The sequence below is a fragment of the Nannobrachium achirus genome (genome assembly GCF_963921795.1).
Source record: "Nannobrachium achirus genome assembly, chromosome: 13".
In the NCBI taxonomy this organism is placed as follows: Eukaryota; Metazoa; Chordata; class Actinopteri; order Myctophiformes; family Myctophidae; genus Nannobrachium; species Nannobrachium achirus.
In genome coordinates, this window is record NC_137833.1 from 9,803,219 (window position 1) to 9,814,404 (window position 11,186).

Consider the following 11,186-nt stretch of genomic DNA (forward strand, 5'->3'; position numbering starts at 1 on the left):
AATGCAGAGGCAAGACATTGCAGGGGTAAAAAAAGGAAGAAGATGAAGAAAATTAGAGGAAAAGAAAACCTCGAATTGTGACAAGTGAGAAACTATACGGTTTATTGCACAGCCTTTTTGAAAACACAAGTCCATCCCTGATGGGATGCACTGTATCTTCCTTCAGTGCTTATATCATACTTCTCTGCCATTCCATTCTCAATCAATCAATTCCCATCTCATGAAGATCCACACTTCAGTTGCTTCCCCCCGATTAGCCTATTTTCCAGCTTCACATTCTCTCTCTCTCTCTCTCTCTCTCTCTCTCTCTCTCTCTCACTCTCTCTCGCACGTACGCACGCACGCACGCACGCACGCACGCACACACACACACACACACACACACACACACACACACACAACACACACACACACACACACACACACACACACACACACACACACACACACACACACACACACACACACCATCTCTTCTTCCATCATTACTCTGCTGACGTCACCCATCCTTCGACACTGTAGGCTATACTGTACTACTTCGTGTGTCTTAGCGTAGTAGTAGGCTATATGGCCATTGCACTCGGACAGTAAAATCAGTGCACAGCCCTAATAATATCATGTAATCATACGCTATTCATCTATTATAGGTCAGCGACATGCACTTTCACGATGTCGCCGTGCACATAAACATGAGATCCTCATCCTCACTGTAACACCGAGTGCAAAAAAAATGGAACCAAATTAGACCCTATAGCTCTGGTACATGGTGTTAGTAGGAGTTCTCCTTAACGCTATGTCACTAACCATCCGCTGCGCCGCAGAAAGCCTGTGCACCCTCTCCCTCGGGTCCAAAAATAACAAATACACTTTCGCTACTCACAAAAACTAAGATGTTTTTTGGGGAGTTGAAAACCTACTTTCCTTAGTGGGTACACTCTGAGCCCCCCACCTCACGTCTAAAATACACTTTTTGTCCAGAAAAGAAAATTATTTCACCGGAAGGTGAAAATCTGGTCAATGGACATTTCTATTGACAAGATCTGTAGAGGGCGCTGTAGCGTAGGTAAACTTTCCTTTTTTTTGTACAAAAAGTGTATTTTAGACGTGAGGTGGGGGGCTCAGAGTGTTGCCACTAAGGAAAGTAGAATTTCAACTCCATAAAGCCGTCTTTGTTTCAGTGAGTAGCGAAAGTTTATTTGTTATATTTGGGCAATGCGAGAGGGTGCACAGGCTTTCTGCTGGCGCAGCGGATGGTTAGTGACATAGCGTTAAGGAGAACTCCTTCTAACGCTGTATAGACCCGAGATAAGACCCGGCCGTATGGATGCATTTTTCGACATGCTCGGACTCAGGAGTTAACCAGCAGGCTACTGGCTACACATAGGCCTATACACTCCAGTGTAAGGCTTTGCACACTGCGCTGCATGCATGCATGCTGTCTTTCCCCGTGGTGGTGTGGTGGTGTTACCTGGTTGCGTGCATTAATTCCAATGCAGCTCCCCATTTTATATTCCATGTCCTCCTGTGGAGACGTGACTCTGGCGCTACAGGGCTGGCAGAGCACCTTCCTGCAGAACTGCATGGTTCTTACCGGGCAGCGAGGCGAGGCATCGCCGCCCGTCCGTCGGTCGGTCGATGCTGCCTGGCGAGCCCCGGTCTGTCTGTGGTGCTGATGCTGCTGCTACCGTGGCTCTCTGTGAGTCTGTGCTGGTTGAGTCACACTGGTGGTGATGATGATGATTCGCTCAGCTCAGTGGTAGTGGAAAAAAGTACTCACATGTCTTACTTAAGTAAAAGTAGCGATAGGCCTACTGCAATGCAGAAATAATAAAGTCTGGAATTCAAAATGTAGGCTGCTTGAGTAAAAGTATGAAAGTATTGGCATCAAAGTCCTACCAAAAGTAAAAGTAGGCTGCAAAATGTTGTCTATTTTCAAACAGCCTAGGTACAAAATTGGGCTAATCTGGTTAATGTAGGCCTATGTTTCATAATATTATAATTTATATGTGCAAAGTAACTAGTAACTAAATTAAGGTTTCAAATAATTGTAGTGGAGTAAAAGTTCAATATTTGGATCTGAGATGTAGTGGAGTAAAAGTAGTAGAAGTAAAAGTATTGGAAATTGGAAATACTCGAATAAAGTACAATTATCTCAATATTGTAGGCCTACTTAAGTACAATACTTAATTAAGTAGGCTAAATGTACTTAGTTACTTTACACTGCTGCTGACTGAGAGACCAAGACTCTGCTGCATTGCCCTGGAAATGTCTCTGATATGCCTGTTCAAAGCTCGGTTACATAAGATAACACATGTTATATATTTATTTTAAAAACATCAAATTAAAGTCAAGAAGAGAAGGATGATCTCGCGCTCCCCCTAGCGGCCATGTGAAGCTGTGCTACTGAGCAGAGAACACTGGGAAAGCAATGCTTAAGGGCCTACAGAGGAATAGACAGTGTCAACTAGACATGCAGTAGATTATGTCTGAACATGAACGTGTATTGAATCAAAACATTGATTGATTGATTGATTGATTGATTGATTGATTGATTGATTGATTGATTTTGTAGCCTATATATTGTATTTGCACTCGCCTTCCCCCAATGACCATACATGAAAGCTACTGTAGATAGCATTTTTATACAAAGCTTTTTTAATTGATAAGGTGCTCGGTCTACCTATGTTATATAAGATTGATATTTCTATGTATTTGATGTATTGATGTTGATGTACTGATGTATTTGCTTGCTTATTGTTTGATGTAGGCCTAATTACCTTGCTTATTGTAAATCGCTCTGGATTAAGAGCGTCTGCTAAATGCCTAAATTATAAATTGTAAATTGCATTAGAATGGCTATTCAAATCAGGACAGAGGTTCACAAACCTTTCCAGGTCAAGGAGCACTAAAAAATAGCCCTATAGCCTCTGGCTGTGTGTGGACCCCCTAATGAGAAACACAAAAAATAAAATAAAAAAATAAATAAAGTCAAGAAAAAAGAAACTGACAACAATTTTCGAAAAAGTCTGAAAGATGTACAGTATGAGACGTTTATTTTGGGCAACAATGACTTTAATGGTTTCCTGTGTAAATAAGCCAAGTGCTTTCCTAGGATCTCCTTTTAGTTGACCTTGTACCAGTGAACTGTACCGTCATAAAACTGTACCTTTTTCTATGCAAACTTCTAATAAAGTCTTCAATCAATCAATCAAACTAAAAACAATAGGCCTATTTTTCTTTATTTTCTTTTTTCCAAGTTCAGTTCTACTCTGAAGGCTCGTTCATTAGGTGAGTAGCAACTCTGTGGGTTCTTTTAAGGGGGTCTAAATTGACCCATACAAGTCTTCTTCTTTCTTTCGTGTATCATCGTCCTTGATGATTGGTTGACAACATTGTATTTCACAAGATTCCTTGTTACTTAGGGGAGGCCATGGGGCTGGCTGTCGTCTTCTTCCCCTTGCTGACGTCGGCTTAGGCAGGGTTTGAACCACTCACCTTCCGCATGAAGGGCATATGCACTAACCACTACACCAACGTCGCGCCCCCCATACAAGTCTGTAACCCTGACATGTACAAATGGGTTCATTTGGTTCCATTTTGCACTCTGTCAGAGTCAAGGAGAGACCTTGCAGCTGTGGCAGGCAGGCCCTTCCTTCTGCAAGAACAGTCAAGTTTGTTGGTTAGTGGTTCTCACACAATTTCATGTCAAGGACCCCTAGAATTAATATTTGGATGCAGAATATATTCTGTATCATGGACTAGGGATCAGAGAAGATTTGTCAAGATGTGTAATTTTTTTGTTTGTTTTTCACTAGCTGATCTGAAAGCTCAACGCATCACAATTGCAATACATTGTGGGAACACGTACATACAACTAGATCCTCAGGTGAAAATATAGTCGTGGGCTCGCTCCAGCGAGCACACATTAGTTGTCCCCAATTTATATTTTATTCTTTATTCCGCCACTTTCTTTTTTGGCAGTCTACTACTTCCACATTCTTTGTGTTCGAATGTTCAGCTTTACGCAGTTATTATTGATTTTATTATTTTTCCTTACAAATTGTTATACTTTTTGAGATTTTTGAAAAAACTGTTTCCCAGTGAATTCCTCTGGTAAATGGATTCTGTCTTGTCCTTTATATTACTGCTTGGGCTAGAGCTGAATCAAAAGTCCATCTGAGGAGGGACGTGTACATTCTCCATTGTACATTTGCATGTTTTCAGTTTTAAAATACTCAGAATTGTGCCAATTCTGTGTCTATTTCTGTTAAAAGCTCTCAATATCTGACAAATCCAATAGTTTTAAGTCTAGTTTTGAGTTTCTTTTGGTCTGTGGTTATTCTGTTTGTCGCATGATAAATGCTGTGTGCAGGTGGCAGTTTTTTATGACTTTTTCTTGACCTTCCCGGTTGGGTCTGGTTATATGGAAACGTAAGCAGAACGTAGTTCCGGAACTTCACAGGTTCTTGAACGTTCTGGTTCTAGTTCTGGTTTGGCATAAGGGGCACATGACCCCACTTTGAGAACCACTGGCAGTGGCTGGGATAGACCGCTTAGCGTCTTACCATCATCACTTGGTTTTGCCTTTGGTTTTCTTTTTCTCCTTGGAATGCTTCTGCTGTTGAAGCCGCTTGGCGTAGGTCTGGGCCATGGAGTTGATGATGGAGCACACGAGGAGGAAGACGGTGACCAGCAGCACCCATCCAAACACCCAGGACAGCCAGCTCCCGTTCACTCCCTCCTCGTCTCCCTCGTTGCGCAGCCTCTTCTTCTGAGCCTCCACGTACTGACGCAGGGGCTTCTGGAGCGACGGTCCTATCCAGGGCACATACCCTATGAACGACAGAAACCTCTCCACTAGGTGCTTACTGAAGAGCATGATGACAAAGACCTTCTGTATGTGCATCTTAATGAGGACTTTGCCGATCAGAGTGGCTCCGAAGAAGGTCCAAAAGGGGACCATGTAATGACCACAGGTCATCCCGGCCAGGTCAAAAAAGGGGTTGGGGAATGAAGCGAAAAACAGGATCCCGGAGAATCCCAAAGAGAGTTTCTTCACCTTCTCTTTGGCCCACAGCTTGGCTCCAGAGACGTATCCCCGGGCAGACCCGTCCTCCTCCGGCATGTCCTCAAACTCCTCGTAGTCCGAGTCCTCCGGATCGGCTCCTGACTGGCGAGCCGCCCTCGCCATGAAGTACGGAGGAAGCTCCCCGATGGCGGTGCCAATGCCCCACATGCAGGCCTCCAGACGCACCTTGGACATGATGGACCAGACCGAGATGCTCTCCGTCCCTGCAATCTGGGGACAGGTGACGTGCTCTGGGTACGGGGGCTCTGGGAAGTCTGTGGAGCCACACTCATAGGCCGCCAGGGTCACCTTTATTATGTGAGGACACAGGTAGAGCAGGAAGGTGTGCACGCCGGTGCCAAGGCCGCACGACGATATGATGCCAAGGAATACCCAGTAGGCACACCATTGGAACCTCTTTGCCAGGTACTGGACGTATGTCTGGTGAGCTCCTTCAGTGTAATAGATGACGGAGAAGACGGAACTCACCAGCAAGAACAGCAACACTGTGCCCCGTCTTTGTCCCAGTTTTGACATCCACTCCCTCAGGTTGGTGAGTGTCTCTAGGAGGAAATAGTGCAGTGTGACCAAAGGTCTTCTGTACAAAACCAGAGACAAGCGCTCCTCCTTGTCTTTCTGTCTCCTCTTTCTGGCTGCAGATGAATTTCTGGATTTTACCTTTGCTCCATTGGCTGCCATGGCAATCACAATCCAGTGGCGTCTTCAATGTGACTAATTTTATGAAAGTCCACAACCCAGTTTAATGACAATCCTTGATAAATGACCATACTATGACAAAATCAACATCACATCAATTACAGTTCCAATTCACAGCGTGAGTTGAAAGGACCCAAATCGTTCTCTATGGCACAGGTAGCAGAAGCCAAAAAATTAAAATGACCACACAGGAGAGTGCTAATAAGAAAGATCACTGGCAAAGTGGCTTGATGATCAAACAATAATGGCAAGGGATCAGTTATATAGGCCACTGATGACATGTCCCTGTGACATACTAGCACTTGTAGACCGTTGTAGATAGGCAATGTTTCAAATTGGCCTTATATAGTGCCACAATGAGGCCGATTTTTGCAAAACTCTACGTCTGGCTTTGCGTGTTTGTATGAGCACGGAATGTACGTATGCGTTAGCACGGAACTCCATGTATGGAGATAACTAACGTCACCGACAGAACGGCCCATACAAGGAGAGAATCTCTAGTTTAGTAAAATAACAGATTATGCTGCTCTTAAACTTGTTGTTTAAGTAGCTTTTTATCTGCTCGGCTGTGCAATGGGGGAAGGGTCTCCAAAGCCATTCTGAAGCTGGCATTGCTTTCAGCATTAAGGTAGGAAGCTACGACCTCTCTCAGAGCACAGAGTTCAAGATGCGCCAACAAGGCTCCGTTATCGCTGAAGGAGGGCACACGTTGCACAAGGCAACTCATCTCCTCCGCCACTAACTCGACAAGTTTGGACAGAACCCTCGGAACCAGATCATTGGACACTGCGAATACCTCAGCATGGACTGTGACGATGTTGAGCAACACTTCCTTTAAGTAGTTCCTCACATCCTCAGGCATCTGACAGTACGTCCTCCAGTCAAAGGTACTGGAGTAGATACCTGGCTCCACTCAGGGAGCCTGTGATGGGGTCGGCCCTCCTCTTGATGTAGGCTTCAAACAGATTTGCGTCCATCTCCCTCAACATGTTCACACTGAGCCACGTTATCTTCTCTGAGCCTGTGAAACCATGTGTGTCAAAGTGCTTGGCCAGGTTGAGGAAGGTGTGCCTCCTCAGGTACTGATGATCAGCAGGTGTCGCTCTGACGTGGGGCTGAACTCCTCATGAACACTGCTTGGCAGATCTGGAGAGGCCAGGTCTCCCAAGCAATCTATGAAAACCTTCATGATGGCTACACAGAGCTAGGAGGACTGGTCCTGTTCCAGCTGGAGGACATTGATCTCCCCCGGTTTGGTCTTCAAAGGCTCTTTGAGTGACTGCAGCGTTTGGACCATGTACAGTACTGTTCAAACCGGACAGGAAGACTTGTTATTCCCAATGCCTCATTCTCAACAGCCCAGTCCTCCTTCTCAGCGAATCTCTTGACGTCTTCTGTGATGTGTTGTAAGGTGATCAGGAGGCACTGCACTTTCAGGTCCAGAATCAGACCCTGGATCACCTGCAGATGAACACTGGGGATCTCTAAAGTAGACAGAGCTCCACAGCAACCCCTGACAGTGTGTATGATCTGAGTGAGCCAGGGACCAGAAAGCTCGGTTTTGTTCTCCCAGCCCCTGTAGAAGCTCAGCTCCCCCTGGGCAACAGTGGCGGGAAGGATAGCCTCACGCATAAGTTTCACCAACCAATTGGTCATTTCCTCAGTCATTTTTGTTAAGTCATTCTATCTCTGTCTGGCATGTCTGTCAGACCTTTCCCCTGTCTCAATGAAGAGGCTCCCGTTTACATACGAGATCCACAGCTCCCAGAAGTTCGTCAGCTGACCGATCACAACATCTGACAACCTCTCCACAAACTTCACCTGCTGGGGGGTCTCAAAGCACCAGGTAGTCGGCCGTGGCATGCACAAGTTGCCTTCTCTCTTAAGAGAAACTGTGTGTCTGATCCTGGTGAGAGCAGACAGAAAAGTATCCCCCTCCAGCTCCAGAGATACACGCTGCCACGCTGGGTCCCCAGGGGTCTTGAGCTTGGACAAATAGCTGATGTATCTCTTCTGGTCGTACAGAGTGGACTGTGTCTGCAGCAGCTTTTCCAACAGCAGATTCCTGAGTGCGTTGATCCTGTCCTCCACCTCCTCGTACACCTTTTTGAAGACGTGGACCTTGGTGTTGTCAAAGAGACATTTGGCCTTCCCATAGTCGCTGATCACCACATCGTAATCTCCCTTCTTACGTTCGATGTTGAGCGGCACGTTCGATGTTGAGCGGCAGGTTGAAGAGAAACTTGAATCGCTGCAGGATGTTGAGGGCATTGCTTATTGAGTCAGCTTTGTCCTGCTGCTGCAGAACCTCCTGGAACAGAGTGTCTGCGGTATCACTCACTCTGTCCAGGACGTCCTCCAGAGGCTGCGCAATTGAGCTCTCCGCCCTCTCCATTCCGTCGGACTCCAACCTCTGGAGGATCGCCGCCAGAGCATCCTGGGCCTCAAAGAACATACTGAGGCCTCCTTTCAAGGAGGCCAGACTGACCTCGTCCTCCTTATTGGGCTGCTCCTTTAGGTCACTGGCCGCCATCTGCAATTGTTCCAAACTGGTGCCTGGGTGGTTCTCTATGAGGTACCAGGTGGCAGAGAAGTTTTCACTGGTGAAGTCTCCGCTCATTCCTGGGAAAGACATCTCCATGTCCTCCTGGGGGATTTTAGCCCTGTCTAGGTGTTTGCCCGGCAGGTCGATGGGTATCAGGGAAAGGGGGTGGATACCTTTGTTGCAATCCATCCTGGTGTCGAAGTAGTCCACCTCGTCCACCCACACAGCCGACTGGTCCAAGATACCGATCTTCTCCTGCCTGAGAAGCACGAAGGACACGTTGGAGGTTCCACGGCCCCCAGACTTGGTGGTGACAATGATCTCTCCCCTGTCGTCCTTGGCGGGGCCCACACGGCACACTATCTTGCTGGCCGATATCCACTCTGATGTCAGCAGGCAGTTGTTGCCACAGATGGACAGGCCAATGAGGTCTGCGGGCCAGTGCCCAGGTTTTCCCAACGGATGGTGACTTTGGTCCAGGCTGTGCCCTGGTTAGGTGAGATGCCTGTGACCAGGGGGGGTTGGCGGGCACCAGACATGGAGTCCTGATGCCAATGGACACCCAGCTCCTCACACTTTAACAAATCAATTTTTGGTGATTTCTTTACATCTTTCTCTCCCATAAGAATTCCCCTCTCAGAGACCACTAATTTACCTTCTCCCCCATACCTGGTCTACCCTATTGACATCACTGATGTTGTCACCCAGTGTATGAATACAGTTTAGTCAAGAACACTCACGTCAAAGTAGATTTAACCATTTATTGCAACAAATGGTATACAGTTAAGGACAACTTTTTTTTTTTTTTACAACAACGGTTCATATTTTAGTTTTCAATTAGAGAAAAAGAAAAGATGAGTGTTAAAATGTTTTCATTTACTGCTTTCTATTGTTTTAGCGATTTTAGTATTTTGATTTCAGTGGGTTGGAGCATGCCTACAGGTGCCTAAATATGTCTTTTTAGACACAATAAGCCGTCAATTTCGTTGTTAATATTTGGGGTGTATGAGGTTAGCAACCTCATGCACAGCACTCGCGAGAGGGCACCAACTCAAGCTACAGACATTAGGTGATTAGGTGCGTGGTCTACCTATGTTATTGTTTTTCTAGATTGATATTCCTATGCATTTGTTATATTGTTGTTAATGTACTGACATATTATCTTGCTTATTATAGTGATGTGTATTACCTGCTTATTGTAAGTCGCTTTGGATTAAAAGCGTCTGCTAAATGCCTAAACTGTAAACTGTAACAATACAAACTTAATGGTTTACAGCCAGGAATTAATCACAGCTAATGAGACAGCTCATAAACAACATCAACTGGGGAGGAATTGGAAGTAAAGTGTAACTGCAAGAACATCTGCATGGAAATTGGAAATACTCATGTAAAGTGAGTAACTGAGTTACCCCCGCTTAAGAAGAACATTCATGGGGGGCCCCACAGTGAATCCTTTACACATGGGCCCAGAATTGAGTGTGACACCCCTGACACCACTCTAACCACTACTAGCTGGTTTGGATGACATGCACGCACACATGCACGCACACACACACACACACACACACACACACACACACACACACACACACACACACACACACACACACACACACACACACAATTCATTTCAATTCAAAGGGCTTTATTCGCATGAGAAAACGTATGTTTACATTGCCAAAGCAGAAGTGCGCATGATACACTATAATCAATCAATATTATACAATCAAAACAATATGTGCAATTGAAAGGGGTGAACCACACACACACACACACACACACACACACACACACACACACACACACACACACACACACACACACACACACACACTGGCCTGGTTACTATCGACTGAGTCTAAATTATTATTTACTGCTTTATTGATGATGTTTAAGGTGAAATATTGTATTGAGTTGATTGAAGAAGAGACAACAAATGGATGAACTCTGTTCTCTGCTTCTCAGGTTTCCAACACTGCCCCCTGCTGGGTTCAGAGTGTCACCGCTTCTCTTTCGGTACAGTGTTTCATACAATTGACCAGTCGCTATGCCCCTCCTAAAGCCGTCCTTGTCCAATGCCAAGTTAGCAACAGGTTACTAACGCAGCAGACTTGGCAAGCTGCCATGGCGGCGCGCATCGGTGTCTGGCTGCTAGATAGAGATGGGATTTATGGTTCTTTGAAGTGAACCGGATCTCTGAGATCCGTTCCTTTCAAAGAGCCGTTCAAAAGACTGGCTCATTTTAGTTACTGGTTACTTTGTAGATTTTGATTATGATTGTAAATCACTTCCACCCATATAGGCCTATACATTTTGGCCATTGGATACATTTCTGGCATTTGAAAATAGGTGATCTACAAGCTCACAATGTGTCACGTTGCGATGCATTGTGAGCTTGTAGATCGGCTATTTGCAAATGATTTTTCTACATTTTACTCATTGGAAAACCTGTGAAACAGGACATTCTGCATAATGAGTACGTTCTAATATTGGTACTTTAAGTACATTTTGAAACCAATACTATTTTACTTTTACTCTAGTACATTAATAACATTCCAAACTTGATTGCAGTATTGATATGTTTACCTAAGTAAAGACATGTAGTACTTTTCCCACCACTGTTCATTAGAAAGGAACGGCTCCCTACTGTGAACCGAATCATATCGTTCATGTCAAAGAGTCGTTCAACAGACTCGATTCGTTCGCGAACGTCCCACCCACTCGCTTCCGTGTCACAAACACTGAAACAAAAACAGAACGGATTGCACTGACCTACACAAACCCACGGGAATAATTTAGGAGCACTTCATGAGAAAATATAACTGGTAACACTTGTGTACTGTATGTTAATCTGAC

The 11,186-nt window shown here is 45.2% G+C and overlaps 1 protein-coding gene and 1 pseudogene across 2 annotated transcripts; both read right to left on the reverse strand.

Moving 5' to 3' along the window:
• Nucleotides 1-4,570: 4,570 nt before the first annotated feature.
• On the reverse strand, nucleotides 4,571-5,767 carry LOC308296788 (vacuole membrane protein 1-like; the record flags this gene model as incomplete). Its single annotated transcript, XM_080740114.1, has 1 exon — nucleotides 4,571-5,767. The coding sequence occupies one exon, from the start codon at nucleotides 5,765-5,767 to the stop codon at nucleotides 4,571-4,573; it is 1,197 nt and encodes a 398-aa protein (XP_080596240.1).
• A 547-nt stretch (nucleotides 5,768-6,314) lies between these two features.
• Nucleotides 6,315-8,869, reverse strand: LOC308296789 (exocyst complex component 2-like; annotated as a pseudogene). Its single transcript has one exon. The product of its transcript is annotated as an exocyst complex component 2-like (transcript).
• Nucleotides 8,870-11,186: the final 2,317 nt, after the last annotated feature.